At 47.5% G+C, this 21,009-nt stretch overlaps 1 protein-coding gene across 1 annotated transcript in view; it reads left to right on the top strand.

The window, feature by feature from the left end:
* The window catches only part of LAMC1 (laminin subunit gamma 1), a 116,148-nt gene extending 95,579 nt beyond the window's left edge, over positions 1 to 20,569 (top strand). Inside the window, exons 14-28 of the mRNA XM_036273113.1 lie at positions 855 to 1,100; positions 1,566 to 1,719; positions 2,275 to 2,417; positions 3,377 to 3,555; positions 4,796 to 4,952; positions 6,643 to 6,848; positions 7,330 to 7,409; positions 9,163 to 9,300; positions 9,816 to 9,960; positions 11,084 to 11,233; positions 11,488 to 11,602; positions 13,217 to 13,416; positions 14,456 to 14,614; positions 16,765 to 16,864; positions 18,372 to 20,569. Of these exons, the coding sequence (XP_036129006.1) occupies positions 855 to 1,100; positions 1,566 to 1,719; positions 2,275 to 2,417; positions 3,377 to 3,555; positions 4,796 to 4,952; positions 6,643 to 6,848; positions 7,330 to 7,409; positions 9,163 to 9,300; positions 9,816 to 9,960; positions 11,084 to 11,233; positions 11,488 to 11,602; positions 13,217 to 13,416; positions 14,456 to 14,614; positions 16,765 to 16,864; positions 18,372 to 18,628 (2,429 nt within the window). The 3' untranslated portion in view covers positions 18,629 to 20,569. The remainder of the gene's footprint in view (positions 1 to 854; positions 1,101 to 1,565; positions 1,720 to 2,274; positions 2,418 to 3,376; positions 3,556 to 4,795; positions 4,953 to 6,642; positions 6,849 to 7,329; positions 7,410 to 9,162; positions 9,301 to 9,815; positions 9,961 to 11,083; positions 11,234 to 11,487; positions 11,603 to 13,216; positions 13,417 to 14,455; positions 14,615 to 16,764; positions 16,865 to 18,371) is intronic.
* Positions 20,570 to 21,009: the final 440 nt, after the last annotated feature.

The following is a 21,009-nucleotide window of genomic DNA, read 5'->3' as shown; positions in this document are numbered from 1 at the left end:
TTGGGAGGTGGGCTGAAAGCCTTCCGTATGCACTCCTCCATGCTTCATGGAACTGGCTCCTTGACGAGACCCGCATACACCGCATCCAGCAACTGTTACTGGTTCTGTCTCAAATCTGACCACTTCTCCGTTCTTCTGCTGCCCTGGTCCGTAACTGTCATCTCTTCTGCTTCACTGAGTCATGAGTTCAGCACGTGGGAAGCCCTGGATTCTAGCTCTGTCTCCCTTTCTGTGTATCAGCTGTGTGGTTGTGGGCAAGTTATTTAACTTTTCTCTCTGTTTCCTTAGCTAAGATGGACATGGGTGGCAAGTGACAATCTCTAAGTTCCCTTCTAAGATGCTCCGATTCTGTGCTCGTTGATGCTGCTCAAACAGGGATTGGCAAGCACCTTTTATTTTTTAAGAGAATGATTCTACTCACCCTGTTGTATAGGATATTTATGGCATCAAGAGTCACCTTTTCATCTTTCTTAATATCATCAACAAAACAAACATATATGAATGTTTGTTTGGGAATGGAGAGGTTAGTAAACTCTGAGCCCAACTCCCTTATAAAGCACATTCAGTGTGTGATTTTAGGTAATCCTCAGAACAATTGAGTTGAAGTAGGCAAACCAGGTGCCACTTTCTAATGAGGGAATGGAGGTGTGCCCAAGGTCGCTCCACTGGTCTGGCACAGTGCCGGGTCCGCAGCCCCTGTCTGCTCTGGACTGGTGCCTCACCCACTGCACTGTATGGCTTCCCCACTGATGGTTACACCAGACGAGCTGTAACCAGTGGTAATGTGTACGTAGGCTCTTTGTAACCAGTAGCACCAGAAACACCTAGATAACCTTGGATTGTCTTGTGCTCAGGTAAAAGATGTGAGCTCTGTGACGATGGCTACTTCGGAGACCCTCTGGGGAGACAAGGCCCTGTGCGGCTCTGCCGTCCGTGTCAGTGCAACGACAACATCGATCCCAACGCAGTCGGAAATTGCGACCGCTTGACGGGAGAATGCCTGAAATGCATCTATAACACCGCTGGCTTCTACTGTGACCGGTGCAAAGACGGATTCTTTGGAAACCCGCTGGCTCCCAATCCGGCAGACAAATGCAAAGGTGATCCGCCACCAGCCAGATTCTGTCCCGATAGTGCTCATCCTGAGAACTCAGTGTGTGGAAACATTTCCAGTTGTTCGGTCTGAAGCAGCACCTCTCGATAGAAATAACGGGCGAACCACTCGTGTGATTTAAATGTTTCTAGCAGAGGCAGTCAGATGAGGAGAAACAGGTGACATTAATTTTAATACATTTTACGTAGCCTTATGTATCTGATGTCATTTCCACAAGTAGCCAGTAACGCGTTATGGAGATGCATGTTTGTACCCCCGCCAAGTTCTTCAGAATCCAGTGTGCATCTCACCTTCAGCACAGCTCAGGGAGGAGCGGCTGCCCATCGCCTGCTCCCCAGCTGCAGGCGACCGGGCTGCGGGACTGCACAGCACAGGTCCAGAGTCTGTGTAGTCGCCATTCCCCCTTCTCCCCGGTGAGTTGCCTCTTTTGCTGTCTGTCCGCCCGCCTTAGCCTGCAATTGCAACCCCTACGGGACCACACGCCGCCAGAGTGGCTGCAGCCCTGTGACCGGCCAGTGCGAGTGTCTGCCTCACGTCACCAGCCGGGACTGCGGAGCTTGCGACCCCGGGTTCTACAACCTGCACAGCGGGCAAGGCTGCGAGAGGTGAGCACCGGTGCCTTCGGTGGAGGTGGTCCTCACTGTCTGCATCAGGAGACAGGCTGTGTGTGCGGTCGGGGGTTGACTCTGTCCGCGGTCATCTGAGTGCCCGACAGGGCAGGGCCCCTTGGAGGCAGCACTGCAGGGTTGTGACTAAGCTGATGGGCCAGCAGAGCGGAATGCGGGGGCCCGGCTGCGTCAGTGTCACCTGAGCAGCGTTGTTAAAAAGTACACAAATGATGGGCCTTTCGGAGGTGCTTAGGGTCAGACCTTCCAAGCTGGCAGTTGAGGAATTCGTGGTCTCAGAGCTCCTGGGCGGTGCCTACGTGGTGCCAGGCTGGAACCTCAGGCAGCGGGTTCATGGTGGAGTCAGTGTCTCTGTGCTAGCTTAGAAAACGAGGTTACGAATACAACTCCCGAACATTACTTGAACCTTGGGCTCAGTGGCCCTTAACCTTCTGTTTTCTTTCAGAAGTCACATCAGTCCTGTGCTGAAAGGGGGAGAGGGGTTTGCTTAAAGTCTGTTTTTCTTACCTGAGGAATGTCACGTGTTCATTCCAGGTGTGACTGCCATGCTTTGGGTTCCACAAACGGACAGTGTGACATCCGCACTGGCCAGTGTGAGTGCCAGCCGGGCATCACCGGGCAGCACTGTGAGCGCTGCGAAGTCAACCACTTTGGGTTTGGACCCGAAGGCTGCAAACGTAAGGAGCGTTGATGGTACAGAACTCTGTCTCCCTTAATTCCGGTTCCAGCCATCAGTCCAGAGGGCACCCCGACAGCCTGTCCCGCTCCGGGTCACGCAGGGCAACTCGGGTCGTCACCGACGCTCGAGTCCTTTTCTCAAACTCGGGACTGAGCGCGTCCCAGGTTCTTTGCAAACACCTCATGTATGTCCTCTGTTATAATGTTCCTGATTCTCCCTTCTGCCCGTCTTTTATTTTTCCAAGGAAAAGTCTCCCTTTGACTACCGAGTGCTCCTACTATGCTTAGTGAAACTTTTTATTGATCACATTCTTAGTGCAGATGATGAAACAGTGAGGGATTCTGTTCCGAACATGTTTGTTGACTTTCTGGCTGCAGTCGCTTCCCGCCCTCGGGGCGCTTTTGGTGCGGTTACATGTAAACAGCTGCTCCTCCTTGGCATAAACACTTGCCTGGAATTAGGCCTCAGAACAGTTTGAGTTTCTGCTTTCCAAATTCCTTCATTTCTCCTGCGGAATGTAGCATAAGTCACTGACTCAGTTCAGAGAACAAAATGAGTAAACAGATTATAAAATAATACAGTATAAGCATTAGCATTTGGGTTTTCTTTTTCCTTCATTAGAGAAATATTAAACATCAGAGAAATGAATTCTCCAATTGTACGAAAAGGGAATTGATTAGTTTAATAGACTAATTTCTGTAATTATTAAGTAACATGAAATGTGCCCCCTCCAAAGGATGCATATTTTACTTCAAAATTTACTTCTGCTAGAAAATTTTTTATATTATTACCTAAGTAGACTTAACCATTTAAATTTTCCTAAATCTGCCTGTTTTTTTTTAAAAAAAAAGTCGTCTTATAATGTTAGTATAATCGGCTTATTACTGGTCTGAGTTAGAAGAAAATGCACTCTTCCTTCTTTCCCTCATTATGTCCGCTTTTCCCTTCATTCTGCAGCCTGTGACTGTCATCCTGAGGGGTCTCGGTCGCTCCAGTGCAAAGATGATGGTCGCTGTGAATGCCGGGAAGGCTTTGTGGGAAATCGCTGTGACCAATGTGAAGAGAACTATTTCTACAATCGCTCTTGGCCTGGCTGCCAGGAATGTCCAGCATGTTACCGGCTGGTGAAGGATAAGGTGAGCTGCCCACAGAGCACACAGTCATTCATTCACTCGTTCGTTCGTTCGCTCGTTCGTTCACAGTGCAGACGTTGAATGGCCAGTCCCTGTGCTCTGAGCTCTAGAGAAAAAGTGGTGGAGAAAAATAGGGACACAGTCCCTATTCTCAACGACTCGTGTTCCAGTTGGGGGATAAATAATAAACATTAAATAAAGAAATCCTACCTGAGACAGGTGCCAGATAGAATGCAAACAGAATAACTGGGGGCGGGGGCGGGGCTACTTTCCCAAGGCCTCTCTCGGGAAAGGCACTGAAGGTGAGAGTTTGAGAATGCGAGGGAGCAAGCACGCGGCGGGTAGGCTGCTCCGGGCAGAGGGGATGTGAGTACGAAGGCCCCGAAGCTGGAGGTACGAAGTCGAATGGTGAGGGTGCGGTTTGTGACAAGACTGGGGAGGTTGGGAGGGACAGTTTATGTCACATGTGTTGACCATAGTAAGGAATTTAGATTTTATCCCAAATCCAATGGAAAAGTGCTGAAGAGTTTTAAACTAGGAAATCCACTCACCTTTGAAGAACACTCTGACTTCTGTAGGAAGAATGATGGTTAGGAGTGGGGCTAAAGGGGAGACCTAGATTGAATTGGATGGTTATGTCTGTTTGGGGGGTAGGAGTCAGGGGGGGCAAGGATTGGGAAACAAGAATCAGGATGGATGTTGGATTTTTTGCTTAAGCTAGCTGGAGGCATTATTTACTGAGATGACTCAGATACCAGATTTAAGAGGAAGAAATTAGAGCATAATATTGAATGTTAAGTTGAGATACCTGTCAGAGAGCCGACGGGGAATATCCGGAGGTGAGAACTGGAGCACCCTCAGCACGGAGTGTGTCAAGGCAAAGGAATGACGTACAGCACAGGGAGAATAGTCGGTACTGTTGTAACAACTACGTGCGGTGCCAGGTCGGCTCTGGAAATATCCAGGGACACTTTGTAAACTCCATGATTGTCTAACCACCATGCGGTACAATACAAAATAATAGTGGATGTAAACTGTAATTGACAAAAGTAAAAGACAGAAATAAAAATGAAGTCAATGGAATGGGCCAGCCAGACAAGCGAAGAGCCATCCGTGCTCTGTGGGCAGGCATGCGTGGAGTGCTCGGACCCTCACATCGAGGGTGCCGGCAGGAGGCACAGTCGAGTTCTTCAGGAATCCTTGCATGTCTTACCTTTTCCTCTCTTCTCTTCATTGTGTTTAGGTTACTGAGCATCGAGGGAAACTCCAGGAATTAGAGAATCTCATGGCAAACCTTGGCACGGGGGGTGAGGTGGTGACGGATCAAGCCTTTGAGGATCGACTGAAGGAAGCGGAAAGAGCAGTGATGGACCTTCTCCGTGAGGCTCAAGATGTCAAAGGTACGCAGGATCCAACAGTGGGTGACTTCCGGGAGGCGAGCCAGTCTTTGGAGGTGGCTCCTAATCCAAGGGGAATTAGTATGGTTTTAGAGAATTCTTTCTCAATTTTTAAATGATGTGTACACTATGAATTACTTCTTAAACAATACGTAAAAATACAAGAACCTGTCAACTTAATGTTTTAAGATACAGTAAGTGTAAAAAATTCTCTCAGCACATCAAAAAGGACGTATTGCTGGCTGACCTTTCCTGCTTAGACCCAGACTAGCCCATCTTCTCAGACCATCCCTGAGTAGTCGTTTGTAGTTTCAACGTGTGTTACGCGCAGCTTTCAAAGGACATTGAAGGGTGCCATTAGGTCTTGCAGTTAGACACATGGACTAGGAAGGCATTTGAATAGGTTATCTATTGAATAGGTTATCTCTTTTCAGATACGTTGTTTCTCTGAAAAACTATCCACGGAGATTGGTATCGGTGACATTCTTGAAGTTCTAAAAAGGGAAGGGGCTTTTAAGATCTTTAGCTTATCAAAGATGTGTTTAAATAATCATCCAAGCAGGGCCACAGGGTAGAGTTAGGTGAGAGTTGGCAGAACACCAACTTTGCACATGGATTTGGTGGCCCTGCTTACAAGTTGCTATTTTCCAAACCTGTAATTCATCTTCTTTGATCTTCACTTTGACCTTTCATCGTTTTTTCATTCCTTGGAAAATTAGATGCCAACACTGAGTATCATGCTGTAAGTAAGCCTGGTCAATTTTGAATAGGACGTACCTAACAGTTCTTGTGTATTATCCTAACCTCATAACATGTGAGAATTTTAATAATGACAGAATTATATTTTTATGGGCTTATATCTGTCTTTGATTTATCAGGACCCAGGTATGAGACTTAAGTTGAATGGGCTGAATTAATAAAGAAGAATTTGAAGAGCTATTCAAAAGCAGAAATCAGTTGGAAAGAAATTACACAGATGTGCCAGGGGTAGGAGGTGACAGCGAGAGTCTATATAGTTTAAAATACAAAATGAAGCCCTAGCCGGTTTGGCTCAGCGGTTGGAGGTTCCCGCTAAGGGCACGTACCTCGGTTGCAGTTTGTCCCCGGCCCTGGTTGGTCGTGCGGGTGGCAGCCACTCGATGTGTCCCTTCACGTCGATGTTTCTCTCTCTCTTCCTCTCTCTCCCTCCCGCTCTATCTGAACAAAAAATGGAAAAATGTCCTCGGGTGAGGATAAAAAAAAAAAAAATACAAAATGAATTTAATTTGCCATACTTCAACATCTGAACTTATTTTTTTTCTAGTTTAGAAAAATGTCCGGCTCCCAGGGCCAGTAGTGCTTTGAACAAGATGGTATTTTTATGATGAACTCTGGCATGTGCTGGAAAGTGATCATCTTTTCTTCATCAGACATTTCTCGGGTGTCTTCTTTGTCAATCGTGGTGTAAGACTGGGGATGTAGTGACGAGTGAGAAAGCGGAGCATGGAGCCAAGTGGGGCAGACAGACACTGTGATGACTGTCACTGGGCACAGTAACGACTGACCCCCTCTGCTGATGAGCTTAGGGGACTTGTCAGAGAGATGCTGTGTTTGGAAGAGTAAGGATCAGGGGCACCTCGGATCCCATGTGAGGTGACATGTCCCCCCACATCGCCTTGTAATCATTCATGCACCTACTGCAATGCCTTTGCAGATGTGGACCAAAATTTGATGGATCGCCTCCAGAGAGTGAATAACTCCTTATCCAGCCAAATTAGCCGTTTGCAGAATATCCGGAATACCATTGAAGAGACTGGGAACTTGGCTGAACAAGCGCGTGCCCGGGTAGAAAGCACAGAGCAGCTGATTGAAATCGCGTCCAGGGAACTTGAGAAAGCAAAAGTTGCCGTGGCCAACGTGGTGAGTGGTTGCAATGCTCCGAGGTGGGGGTGGGGGCGTTGAAGGTCTGTGACAGTCAGTGGAGGGCTCGCTCCTTTAGCTAAATTGACTCCTTTGACTTGTTATTGATCTCCGAACATGGAGCAGGAAAGCCACATTGCTCATGGTTGTCATGAAATAGTTATCAGGAGCTGGATAAAAACCAAAGGACATCTGGGTCCTTTCTCTAGCTTTGCTCTTTCTATGGCACTAGGCAATTTTAGCTTCTTTTATCCTTTCCTGAAAACAGAAGCAATGAACTACAAGCAAGGATGCTGCTTTTTTTTTTCTTTTGGTACATGCCCCTAGCGGGAACCGAACCTGGGACTCTCTGGTCCACAGGCCGATGCTCCAACCGCTGAGCCAAACCGGCCAGGGCTAAAAATTTAGTTTTGACATTTGCTTTATTAAAATTAAGTAATTCAGTCCTTTAAGATGAGTGCTTTGTGTATTTTCCCTTCAGTCAATCGCTCAGCCAGACTCCACCGGGGACCCGAACAACATGACTCTTTTGGCAGAAGAGGCTCGAAAGCTTGCAGAACGGTAATTAACGGGGGGTTGTGGCTCTCCTCGTGGTGTGGACGTCACCTCCCATCCTGCGCCCACAGACTCTCGCCACGGAACCCCCTCCTGCAGAGTTTGCTCTTTTCTGAAACGTTCTCAGCTACGTGTGCTCTTCTTGCAGTTTGAAGTTAGAATATTTATTTTGAATATTAGAGTATGATGGCTTGAAGGGAGATTCTATTTGCACATCTGAAAAAATAACATTTTTAGATATTTAGAACCTTAAAGTTAATAGATAACTAAGAAGCTCAGTAGAATTTAGTTATTTAATTTTTTTAAGTTTTTCATAAAAAGGTTTAATTTTTAAGTTTCAGTAGAAAACATTTACTGAGCCATAGAACATTTGAATATCAGCCAAAAAAAACCCAGACCATTTTATTTCTGACTTTTTATAAAATGTTTATCCTTTATTGATTTTAGAGAGAGAGGAAGGGAGAGGGAGAGAGCTAGAAACATCAATGAGAGAGAACATCGATCTGCCGCCTCCCGCATGCCCCCCACTGGGGATCGGGCCCACAACCTGGGCATGTGCCCTGACCAGGAATTGGACTGGCGACCTGTTGGTGCATGGGTCGACACTCAACCACTGAGCCGCACCGGCCAGGCTTATTTCTGATTTTTTAAAAAATTAAGTGTAATATAATTTCTGAAGAAAACTTTAAGTTGTAGAGGACATCAAGTTAAAAAGCATTTTTTAATAAAATTGCTAGAATGTAGCTCTGTGAGGGCAGGCATCTTTGTGTTTCAGCCACCGCGGAAGTCCCAATGCCTAAAACAAGGTAGGGCATGTGGGAAGTTTGTCGAGTGCCTTGCAGAACAGCTGTCGACCTCATGGGTGTGGGCTGCTTAATAAGCCTGATGTGGGGGTTTCAGCCTCAGTGCCCAGTGCGCAGGGCAGTTACGCTGGCATCCTGCTTACACTGGCATCCTGCTCACACGTGCTCTCTTTCGGTTGTATGTGAATGCGAACGTGTGGCTTCGTCCATAGCACATTCGTGGTTTCATAGCTGGGTTTTCTGATAGAAGGAAGACAGCTGAAAACATTATGGGAGGCTCCCAAGAAAATTAGCTCTTGGAGATCAGTTAATTCCAGTGTACTTCACACATGAATTTTGAAGGAAAGTGTATCATGCCAAGAAGAATGGCTGCGTGTTGCAGTGTGACAATACAATGTGACATTTTAGAGCTAATGAAAAAAACCTTAGGGGTTACCCAGTGAAAATGCATTATTTGCCTGGAGAGCCTGTTGCTATGTTCCTTGCCATTGGTGTTGGGTTACTTTTTCTTGGCCAGTAATTGGGCTGCATGTAAGAAATTTGAATAGTCAAAGCTATTTCAGGACTGTAGTAACTGAACCAGGGCAGTGACTAAACCGGTTAGGTCTGGGATGTGTGTTTATGAGTAGATTCATGAGTTCTTGCTAGTATACTTGGTTTTATGTATATAAATCACTCTTCAGTGATTATAAGTATGTTTTTGAAGAAATATAAACATTTGCTCATATAAATTTTATACCATTAATTTTCTTGGAAAATATCATTTTCTCAGATTATAGATGCTATTTGTAAACTCGGGCCCACTGAGTTTTCAAATTTATAAGCTCTTCCAATATTTGCAGAGGTATATATTTTTTAATGTATGTACATGTAATAAGGTAAAGCATTACCTGAGTTCTACTTTCCCCATTAGATGGTTCTGTTCCATGGTTTATTTTTCCTTATACGTTACATAGGCATAAACAAGAAGCTGATGACATTGTCCGAGTGGCACAGACAGCCAGTGACACATCAACTGAGGCATACAATCTGCTGTTGAAGACACTGGCAGGAGAAAATCAAACAGCATTTGAGATTGAAGAGCTTAATAGAAAGTGAGTAAAATTTAAATGGCTAATAGCCTTTCAGTCGTTCTTTTAAGTAACATCCGTTGAATGGAAAGTAAATGCTGGCGGGTTCAGGGTGTGTGCATGCCGTAATTCCTTTTGTTTATCCTGCTTCTCACATGGTGCCATAATTAGAGCAGGGGGCTTTACTTGATCCAATTACTGTAACTGCAGAAGAGGGTAACGAGACTGGCCATGATACTTAAAATCCTGCATGAACGAAAACAGAAGAGAAAAAGCATCATCACAGAGGGAAAATATACTTGAGTTATAAATACTTTTAAAGTGTCTGATATGAGAAAGTATAAGGTAAACAAATAGAATTGATGAGATGAAATGTACATTTCAGCTACGTTGGTATTAAACAGTCGCATTTGAAGGTGGCACTTTCTTTGCGGTTTTGGAAATACCGTCATAGCGATTCAAGCTGAAACAAACCCATCTAAAATCAAGCTGTTAAAAGCAGTCGCGTTTTTCACGAAGTCACATCCCCTGTCCCTCAGGTACGAACAAGCGAAGAACATCTCGCAGGATCTAGAGAAGCAGGCGGCGCGGGTACACGAGGAGGCCAAGAGGGCTGGCGAGAAAGCGGTGGAGATCTACGCCAGCGTGGCCCAGCTGGCGCCCGTGGACTCGGAAGCCCTGGAGGTATGGGGTTGACAACCTGTGTGCACAGAGCTTTGGTCGTTCCTGCTCTCGTCACAGCCCCACCCTCACCCCCACGCGCACACGGTCGGGTGAGAGCTCTTCTGACCGCCCTGCAGCGGGCCCTGGTACCACCTCCGCTGTGCGCCCGCGGACTCACTGGTAAAGCCGGGTTCTTATTTTACTTATTTTTTTATTTAATTAATTTATTTTTGTTACAGATGTTTCTCCTTTTTCCCCCACTGACACCCTCCTCCCGTTCCCGCCCTCCCCCCCCAGCATTAATTTAGATACAAAATAGAACTGATTGAGATAAAGAATCCTGTGATTATAAATATCAACTAGGAAATGCTGCTTTAGTGATATGAAAGATTTAGTCACTCCTAAATCTTTGACATAAATCCAGATTATAATATATTTGGATTAATTAAAGCAGAGTACACCTAGACCATTGCTCCCAGACACCTTCTGGTTGAGAACGAGAGAGAAATGAAAGAGAATGTTTTAAATGAGGGGAAAAAAAAAAACGGTATCAAGACGCTCTGGGCCAGGTAAGGTATTTTGGAATTGGTAGCAGTCTTTCATTTCATCTGGACTCGAATCACGAATCTTTATACCAGGCTTTAGACACATGGAGGTGTTTGTTGTTTTGCATTAATCTTGACACTTATGAGTTACACTTTTTACACCTGAGGCTTTGACTTGATTTTTACCGTAAAGGTTTAGGTCTCTTCAGACGTGTCCATACTGTAGGATTCCACATACATGAAATTTGAGAATAGGCAAAACTAATCAGTGATGATAAAAGCCAGACCAGTGGCAGCGGCATTACTGGAAGGTGGGCGCGGAAACTGACTGGGAAGAGGTGCAAGGGAATTTCCTGGGGTGGAAATATTCTGTATCTTGACTGGGGTGTTGGTTACAGGTAAATATATTTGTCTAGTTTCATCAAACGAAGTGGTGTGAATTTTACCATGCGTCGAGTGTACCTCGATTTTTAAAAGGTCCATGTCTTGACCTACGCTGTTCTTTTAAAAATACCTATTAAGTAGTATAGAGTTACTAAGCCTACCTTTTCATCCGTTTGTTTGGTCTAAAATGGAATGATCTTACCTGCTTTTCATAGAATGAGGCAAATAAGATAAAGAAGGAAGCTGAGGATCTGGACCGGCTGATTGACCAGAAGTTAAAAGACTATGAGGACCTCAGAGATGACATGCGAGGGAAGGAATTCGAAGTGAAGAAACTCCTGGAGAGCGGGAAGGTCGAGCAGCAGGTTGGTTGGATGTGCAGGTTGCTTCCTATCCTGGGCAGCATTTGACACCGGGCCGGTGTGAGCCGCGTCTGTAACGACACCTCAGCTGCAGAGGCAGCAAACACGAAATATTCCGAGGAGGCCCTTATGCCGGATGCCCAGGCCTGACCCGCTGGGCGCTGGCAAGTCTCAGGGTGGCTGCCCGGAGGTGCCTGATCTAGGAGGGAGGGGGTAAGCTTGGCCGGTTTGGCCTCTGATCTGCCTTGTGTTTGCAGACTGCCGACCAGCTCCTGGCCCGAGCTGATGCTGCCAAGGCTCTTGCGGAAGAAGCTGCTAAAAGGGGACGAAACACCTTACAAGAAGCCAACGACATTCTCAACAACCTGAAAGGTACGAAAGGGTCAGGTAACAGGTCAGTTCGTACACTTCCTCCACAAGGGTGAGTGCCTTTTTAAAAAATCTTTCCCATGAAACTCTCTGAACATACACAGTATGAAAGATAATACAGTCGCCTCCCCTTACCTGTGGGGGATACATTCCAGGACCCCCAGCGGATGCCTAAAACTGCACATAGTACCACCCCCTAGATATACAAACCCATAAGAGTTTGACTTATAAATTAGGCACATAGGAGATCAACAATAACTACTGATAAAATAAAACAGCTATAACAATATACCGTAATAAAAGGGACTGAATGTGATCTCTCTCGAAATATCCTGTTGCATTGTGCGTACTGCATAGACCGCTAGGCTGGCTGCAGGGACGACGCACGGCGGAATGGTTGGCGGAATGGTTGGCGGAATGGTTGGCGGAATGGTTGGCGGAATGGTTGGCGGAATGGTCGGCGATTCCTTCACGCTGCCCAGGACGCCGTGCCCCTGAGCACGTAGGGATTGTTCGTTTCTGAAATTCCCTATTTAATATTTTTGGACTGTGGTTGACCTCAAATAATTGGAACTTTGGAAAGCAAAACCACAGATAAGGGGGGGGGACTATTGTAGTATAATTTGCAGTATAATAAATTCCATATATCTATCATCCAGATTCAACAGTTATGATTTTTACTGCATTTACTTCATCCCCCGCACCCACCTTGCTTTTTTATTTTAATCCTCACCCAAGGATATGTTTTTATTTACCTTCTGGAGAGAGAGAGAAACATCGATCAGTCGCCTCCCATATGCACACCGACTGGGGATCGAACCCGAAACCTAGGTGTGTGCCCTGACCAGGAATCGAGCCCGCAACCTTTTTGGTGTACGGGATGATGCTCGAACAACTGAGCCACCCAGCCAGGGCCCACCTTACTTTTCTATGAAGTACTTCAAAGCAAAAAACCCAGAGCTCATGCCATCTCAGTCCTGCATAATTCAGCATGGAAAAACAAAAGGAAATTTTCAATTTTCTCTGCCAGTTGCATCTCAGTCTGTGTTTTCCTGCCCAGATGAAAAAGAAATGTTCTGCATTCACTGCATAGCCTGGACTTGTCTCTGATAAAGTAGCCACGGGTTCGGTGAATACGGAAGCTTGGCAGGAGAGGGGTTGAATTAAGTGCGGTGCAGTTAGAATCGCCGATCCCCATCTCACAGTGAATCCTTGGGGAAATTATCTTCCTCTGTGATCCTCAGTTCCCTCACATGTTAATATGATCCAGTGCCGGTCTCGCAGACTCATAAAGCTCTTAACTCAGCACCTAGTACATAGTGAACACAAGTCAACTGCAGCTTTTAATATTGGTGGAGGTGGTAGGGAGGGCGTGCTCCACACTCTGCCTGAAAAGAAGCTTCTCGGGTAAGAGTTTGCGGTCCAGAAACAGACGTTCATTCCCGGAGTCTCCCGCTAGAGCCGTGGGCGCTGTCCTGAGATGTCAGTCCATGCTCTTTTCGTCCTTCTCCCCTCACTTCCGTCGTTCGTAACATGAAATCCAGCCGCGTCTCCCCCAGAGCTTCTCTTTCGGCTCGTTGACAGTTTAGTTCAATGCATTCCTTGACCTTGTTCTAGACTTCGATAAGCGAGTGAATGACAACAAGACCGCTGCAGAGGAGGCACTAAGGAGAATCCCTGCCATCAACCAGACCATAATCGAAGCCAATGAAAAGACGAGGGAGGCACAGCTGGCCCTGGGCAATGCGGCCGCGGACGCCACCGAGGCGAAGAACAAGGCCCACGAGGCGGAGAGGATCGCCCGCGCCGTCCAGCAGGTGCGCGTGCCTCTCCGAACAGTCTTTGCTCGGCTACTTCTCTGGTCACGTTCCGGTTTCTTTCCAGACCCCCAGGAGCCCTCTAAATTTTTTTCCTTGACTTCAGTCAAATGACTGCAATTGAACCTTGTCGTTTATATATTAATTAATTTATTTATTTTGACTGGGCATCAGAGTGGGTAACCACACTGATGGAGGAGGGAGAATCGTTAAAAGGGTCTTTGACTCTAAAATTCTGACTGTCTCAGAGGCAGGGTCTGAAGTGTAAGCAGGAGGATGGCTTTGGGGACCCAGAGAGCCCCCTCCTACAGAAAAGTCAGACTCTCTAAATAGGCACAGTTCTTTGACTTGGACAGTTGACATTCTTTTTCAGTCGTGTAGAGAGTTGCCAAGTCAGTAGAGCTTTGAAGCTGCTCGTTCAAGCATTTTGCCGTGGCTAAGCCCTGCCTACCTGTTGAGAATCTCTGCAGCTGCCCTTGCTGGATTCTTCTGCTCATTGTTAAGAGTGATTTCTTTAGGCTGGCGTTTTTCCCTACCTGTGGGTCAGTCTATTTGTTTTATTGAAAGGGGGATTGGTTCTGGTTCTAAAATTACACATTTGAGAATCACACATATTTTTTTCGATTCTTTAGAACAGTCCGTTTCAGCTTAACTGTATTGTATAGAGTACCCCCTGTCTCAGGATGATGAGCTTTTTGTACATTATGATGAACCGTCAAGTAGAACAAGGCCAGTTTTGAATTTAAAATTTATCCAAGTGAAAGAATCTAATCAATACGATGTGGTGGAGCGTGCACCCCATTTCGGTGTTCAGCATTTGCCAGCTCTGTGGCCTCAACCCCCAGTGGGAGTAACAGAACCTGAAGTTCTAAGGATCCGTCAAGAGGAGACAAAAAATAAACGGAACCATCAGTCCGCACGCAGTGGACGTTCTGCCCTGTTCTTTCTGGATCGTGTTTTCGAGCCAGGTGACGGATTAAGGAGTGGGAACGCTGTTACTGACTTACTTATTTTAAACCATTGTGTGTTTTGTGCCTAGAATGCCACCAGCACCAAGGCAGAGGCTGAAAGGACGTTTGCAGAAGTGACAGACCTGGATAGCGAGGTGAACAATATGTTGAAACAACTGCAGGAAGCGGAAAAGGAGCTGAAGAAAAAACAGGACGACGCCGACCAGGATATGATGATGGCCGGGATGGTAGGTGACGGTGACTCCTTGGCTCGTGGGCAGAAAGGGTCGGGGCTTCACGAAGAAGAGTCTCTTTCGTGTGGCCTTCGGGTTTTCATTGTGTTTTCTGGTCAGGAACTGGGTTAGTAACTTACAGAGAAGATGAAGAATGTGGATTTTCTGCCAGGTGGTTGCACAATCGTCCTGTCTCAAAGCTGCTCTCAGTTAACATCGAATCATCGTTTGGCACATCTGAGGTTTAGGATATTTCAAAGTAGGCGTTTTTACTTTTGAATGGGTAGCTCATGGAGGGTATGAGACCAAAAAGGAACAAGGAAGGATGCAATGAAAAGTTGATTTCCTTCCTGCTCTTGTTCTCCCTGGAGGCGAAGACCAGTTTCTTTTGTAAAATGACATTTTTGAAGCAGAATGTATCAAACTTACAACCAATTTCATTTTTCACCGTTTCTGTGACAACACCGATTGTAACAAAGTTGACTCGTACATGCGTGTAGCCCCACCAAGAACTGGGGTCCCTTGTTCTGTTGATGTTATACTTTTCTTTTGAAAGACTTGAGTGAAGTCACAGTGGGACTGCTCCTTCCCAGTTCCATCTGATTGCAGTCGCAGTGGTGGTAGACGTGGACTTGTCTAATTGTGCACTTTGGGTGCAAGGAGGGGACCCTCTTTCACTCCTGCCGAGAGCCAGGCCCTTTGCTGTGGGCCGTTTCCACCGTGGGGTGGGAAGGAGAAGCACTAGCCACTTCATGGAGGCAAAGAAGACGTCAGGAAGTGATAACAGGAAGCATCCCTATGCAAACACCCCATTTTATTATGCTTTTCTTGTTTCTTTTCATGTTGGATTGTCCTCATTTTCCGTAGGTGAGGTGTGGCTCGAGTGGAAATTCCCATACAGCAAACAGGCATTTCTCGTCTGTGCTGCGGGTCTCTGGGTCTCATCTGGAAGCGGGTTGTAGAAACATTTATTTCAGAGTCTACTGAAAGGAGAAGCTGGGTTCTTTATAAGCTTCCAAAAAGGGCATAGACTCACTTCAGAGGATGGAGAGATGACCCATTTTTTATTCCTGTCGGTAAAAACTGAGGGGCAGAAAGCACCAGCCGTCTCATACACTGTCCCATGTCTGTTTTATCAACCTGAGAGGCCAGCATGGGGCCAGTATTGTTTGAGGCTATAACATGTTTCTGTTTTATGGGGGGTTTTTTGTTTGTTTTTTTCTTTATTGATTTTAGAGAGAGAGGAAGGGAGAGGGAGAGAGAGATGGAAACATCGATGAGCGAGTACATCGATTGGCCGCCTCCCGCATGCCTTCCACTGGGGATCAGGCCCACGACCTGGGCATGTGCCCTGACCGGGAATCGAACCGGCGACCTCCTGGTGCGCGGGTCGGCACTCAACCACTGAGCACACCGGCCGGGCTGTGTGTGTTTGTAGCTAAAGGAGTGCAGGCTGCGGTTGCCCTGGGAGGGCCAGCAGGGCAGGAGTGATGCTCCCGGCCGGCCATGGCCACGTCTCAGAAAGCCCGGGGAAGGCTTGAGCAGAGGTTGACCGTTAATCTGTGAAGGTTTTTACCCCTTGCTTTCTTTTTTCTTTTTAACATTTTCACATTGTTTCTATCCAAAAATTGTGCTGACCCCAAAAATTGTCTTGACCCCAAAACTAGGAACAACAGTAACATGGCAGGGAGTTCCCAGCAACTCATTTGTGTCCTGACAGCATTTATTTGGGAGAGCGTCTGCCTTCTGATATTTAGACACTTCCTCTTCCCCGGCGGCCTCCTGTGACTCATGCCGCGTAGATTTATTCAGGTTTCCTGGGATTTTTCCAAATAGATTTACCTTTGTTTGGTTTTCACAATGTAAATTGTTTTGGCGTGTGTGTGCGTGCACAGGTCAGGGAGACAACTATAGAAGAGTGTCACTTGATTATGAAAGTTTTCGGAGAACAGGACATTTCGAATAATCAAGTCCCTAAGAGCTTCCTGAAGGACATGTTTTGAGTCTAAAATGGAGCTTTTATGTTCGTTCTTTAAAGAATAACTTGTTTCTGCTTGATGGGTTTCATTATGAACACACCTCCCTGTACTCTCGAGCGAGTGGGACAGGAAATGGCTTTGACCACACGCTCAGGACCATTTGTGTCGTCCATCTTCTCCCCACAGGCCTCCCAGGCCGCTCAGGAAGCCGAGATCAACGCCAGGAAGGCCAAGAACTCCGTTACCAGCCTCCTCAAGCTTATTAGTGACCTCTTGGAGCAGCTGGGTGAGTGGCCAGTCATTTTAGGCAACCTCCAGATTCTTTGTCCTGTTCCTGGATCTGATGTACTTGGCTCCAAACCAGGTGTTAGGCATAATGCGAATACTGGGTGAACTGAACCCTGACTTGAGGTTGCAGTTACTCAGTAAGAACTCACAAGGTCCTGCCACGGAACCCGACCCGGCGCTGAGTCTCACCGTGGTCCGAGGACTCAGAAGTGTGGGGACGTGCTCCCACGGGGCCGCTCCGTTATGGACGAGGTTGAGGGTCCAGTTGGACGGTGACTGTCCTGCCGGCGGTGTCTTTCAGATTTTCAGCGATGGGATAGGAGAGCGCTCACCTGGTCACGACTCCACTGCCTGGAGGTCTCTTCATTTGCCTATCAAAGAATAATCTGATAAGATGACACTTATAGGAAAGAAAAGGCTTGGTTTTTCAAGAAGATAGAGGCATATTGGGACCCTTTCTCATCCAACTTGAGAGGGAGCAGGCTTCACGCAAAGACAGATGTCCGTTGTCACTGGCCTTCATTACAGAGTGGGGTGCTCTGGTCAGTACAGCTCTGTAGCAGGCATCCCATTAACTTCTGGTCTTTAGAGTTTGGTCAGTGTTTTACTTTGTGGGGGTAGTTAGCACTACCTGAGTAATGTCCTGAGTAATAAATTATGTGCTAGTAGGTGGATTTTAAAATGAAAGCAAGCTAAAAGAGGTAGATTTGGGGGGAAGAAAGAGCTGGGTTTTAAATTTTGTCGGACTTGGGTCAGAACCTTGGCTTTATTGCCCGAAGCTGTGCAAACTTGGGCAAATGACTTACCATCCGAGGACCACCAGAGTCAAGTGGCCTTGTGAGAAATGAATCGAGCACAGCATGTGCGAAGGGCCGACCTCGGCGGAGTCTGCTTTCATTGGCTATGGAAGCAGTTCCTTTCAGAGGAGCCTCCTTTTCCTGCTAATTTTAAGCTTTGCCGAAATGATTTCAGCATGTCAGCCCTGGCCATTTTCCACAGGAGGGCTCCTGATAGCATCTGGCTCTTGAGAGCAGGACATGACTCCCGGAACCAACCCAGATCCTCTGGGATCGCAGCGCTGAGGGTGCAGGTTCTAGCTGAAAGGTTTTTGTGTGTGGGATGGCATTAAAATGGCACACAGGTCACATATGTAAATGCGAAAAAGGTATTCAATGTCACCAGGTGACCTTCAAAACCACAGCAAGGTTTAAGGTCTAGAAATGGTAGCTGGGTATTTAGAAAACATTTCACAGAAACCGTTTTCTCAGAAAAAGACGCCCAGCCCACCCCTCACGGTGTGTTCTCCCTGTTCCTGCTGGGTTGGTCCGCGCAGGTGCTGGTCTGCATTGCTGGAGCCCTTGCCCACAGGCACGAGCCACGTGTGCAGGCCACCTTTTCACAGTGGCAGCTGCGGGGCTTTGCTCCTAAAAAGGCCAGTTGGTACTTGGGAAGTTACAGCCCTTCCTGAACGTGTCTGTTCTCTTGTGTCCTCCTTGACTCTACAGGGCAGCTGGACACAGTGGACCTGAACAAGCTCAACGAGATCGAAGGCACCCTGAACAAAGCCAAAGACGAGATGAAGGTCAGCGATCTGGACAGGAAAGTGTCCGACCTGGAGAGTGAAGCCAGGAAGCAGGAGGCCGCCATCATGGACTATAACAGAGACATTGAGGAGATCATGAAGGACATCCGCAACCTGGAAGACATCAGGAAGACCTTGCCGTCCGGCTGCTTCAACACCCCGTCCATTGAAAAGCCCTAGCGTCTTCCCTTAGGGCTGGAAGGCAGTACTCCCCACCGGGTAGCCGTGGCGAGGCCATAGCGTGCCTTAGCACAAAGATGACATTTTCAGACCCCCCACTTCTCTGCTGCTCTCCACCACTGTCCTCTTGAACCAGGAAAAGTCACAAAGTCTAAAGAGAAGCAAATTCAACATCGTGAACCGGGAACAAAGGGTTTTATCCAAATAAAGTCTCCCTTCCACTTACGGTGCTCCCTTCCCCCCCACCCCTTCTGAGTCTCGTAAAGACTGGCCGCCTGCGGTGGCGTCAGCACTTCGTGGAACCGTTGTGCGCCGGGGCTGAGCGAGGAGCCCTCCCTGTCTCCCTGGTGCCAGCAGAATCTCCTCCGTCTGTGCTCTCGTTTCTATGAAGGAAAAGTTTGGCTGCTCATAGTAGCATAGTGATGGCCAGTACGTCCAACCTTAGTTAAAGAAGATGCACCTGCTTCTCCCACCCCTCCTCCTCGTCAGCGTCCTGTGCCAAAGGCCTTCAGCGTGTCAAGAGCCATCACCAGTTGCTTTAGCTACTTTGAGTATAGGACCCTGCGCCATCCATGGGTAAGGATGCAGTCATTTCCGACAGTCTCCAGAAGAACCGAGGTGCCGAAGTAGGCCGACCGTCTTCTGTGCTAATAACTGACCAGGAAGATCGACTTCTTTCAAATCTTTGGGCAGCTGATCATTTAAATCTGGATGGGCAGCTCGCACTCACCAGTGACACCTTTTGATATTCCTACACGTGGAGTTTATGCAGAAGAAATAGGGATATGATAACCACTAAAGTTTTGTTTTGTTTTGTTTTCCCAAAATCTAATTCTTAGAGCTTTGTTAGTATGCTAGTATGGGAACTGGTATTATTATCTGGCAGAGAACAGTTGATCCCTAAGATCTTGACAAACCAAACAGAAGAAAAACCAGCCCTAGTCTCTTCCAGCAGAGGGGTAAAGCGTAGGTCCATCTCAATGGTCAGGATCCCATAGATCCATGTTTCTTCCACTGGGAAGAGATGAGACATTCGACCCTTAGCCTCCCCGTTCTCCTGACGTTCCCATCGTCTAGAATCCCTCGAGACTCACGGTTTGCCCAATCCAGGTGGCAAAGACTTGCACCCAGTAGTTCACTCAGCTGCCAACCCCACCTAGTTCCTGCACTTTGTGGTTTCAACCCACTCTGACCCTTCCCTCTCCGTGCGAGGGAAGACCCTTAAGTGGAGTTTCCTAGTGGGCTTCTCAACTTTTGATCCTCAGCTCTGTGGTTTTCTTCTAAGATCACAGCGTGACAATTCCCTGCCACGTGACCCCTTCCTCCTACCAACCTGCCTTCGAGATTCATATATAGCTTTTAACACTATGCAACTTTGTACTTTGCGTAGCGGGGGAAAGAAACTATTATCTGACACACTGGTGCTATTAATTATTTCAAATTTATATTTTTGTGTGAATGTGATTTTTTTTTTGTTTGTGTATCATGATTATAGAGTAAGGAATTTATGTAAATATACCTGGTCCTCTTTCTAGAATGGCCCTCTGTCCACGTCTTCGTTCCGCCTTCCTCCTCCCTGGCACGATGCGTGGAGCATTCGCCCTCCACCTGGGGTCTGCGGATCGCACCCGTCCCCGTCACTCTGCCCTTTGCCGTGTGTCTGCAGCCTGGCCGTCCTCGGACGGCCACACCAGCCTGCTTTCCTCCCCACGCAGCCAGTGTCCAGAGCTACCTCCACCCCAGTCCATGGCGGTCTGGTGACCCCGAGCTGCAGCCCATGCTGTTCTCGATGCCTGCTGCAGAGCAGGGATGCCAGCCGCCAGGGTGTGCGGGGCGAGGATATTTGGCAGAAGGGCATCAACCTCAGTGTGGCTCTAGCCCCTTCCTGAAGTGCCCTTCTGCCCGGCCGGCGTGGCTCAGTGGGTGAGCATCGACCCACGTGCCGAGAGGTCGCTGGTGCGATTCCCGGTCAGGGCACATGCCCAGGCTGTGGGCCCGATCCCCAGTGGGGGGCGTGCAGGAGGCGGCCAGTCGATGTTCTCTCTCATCGATGTTTCCATCGCTCTCTCCCTCTCTCTCCCGAATCAATAAAGGAAAAAAGAAAATGTTGAAATGCCTTTTCTGCAGTGGTTTAAACTGGATGGGACAATTTCATGAGAGACGGTGTAATTCCTGGCACGTGCGGCATCAGGGATAGTGCTACAGAGAGTGGGAGACAGTGTAGCTCAGTCCTGCCCCTGTTCCCGAGCCCTCGCGCACCAGCCTTGACTTCGTGCGCCTCCCCTTGGCACCCCCCAGCCTCCGCGCTGCTCTTCCCAGGCCTCTCCCGCCCTCCCAGGACGCTGGCTCCTTCTTGCCGAGTTGTCACATCAGTGTTCCTA

This window comes from Molossus molossus, unplaced genomic scaffold (assembly GCF_014108415.1).
Source record: "Molossus molossus isolate mMolMol1 unplaced genomic scaffold, mMolMol1.p scaffold_m16_p_20, whole genome shotgun sequence".
Classification (NCBI taxonomy): Eukaryota; Metazoa; Chordata; class Mammalia; order Chiroptera; family Molossidae; genus Molossus; species Molossus molossus.
This window is presented reverse-complemented; position numbering and strand designations above follow the sequence as displayed.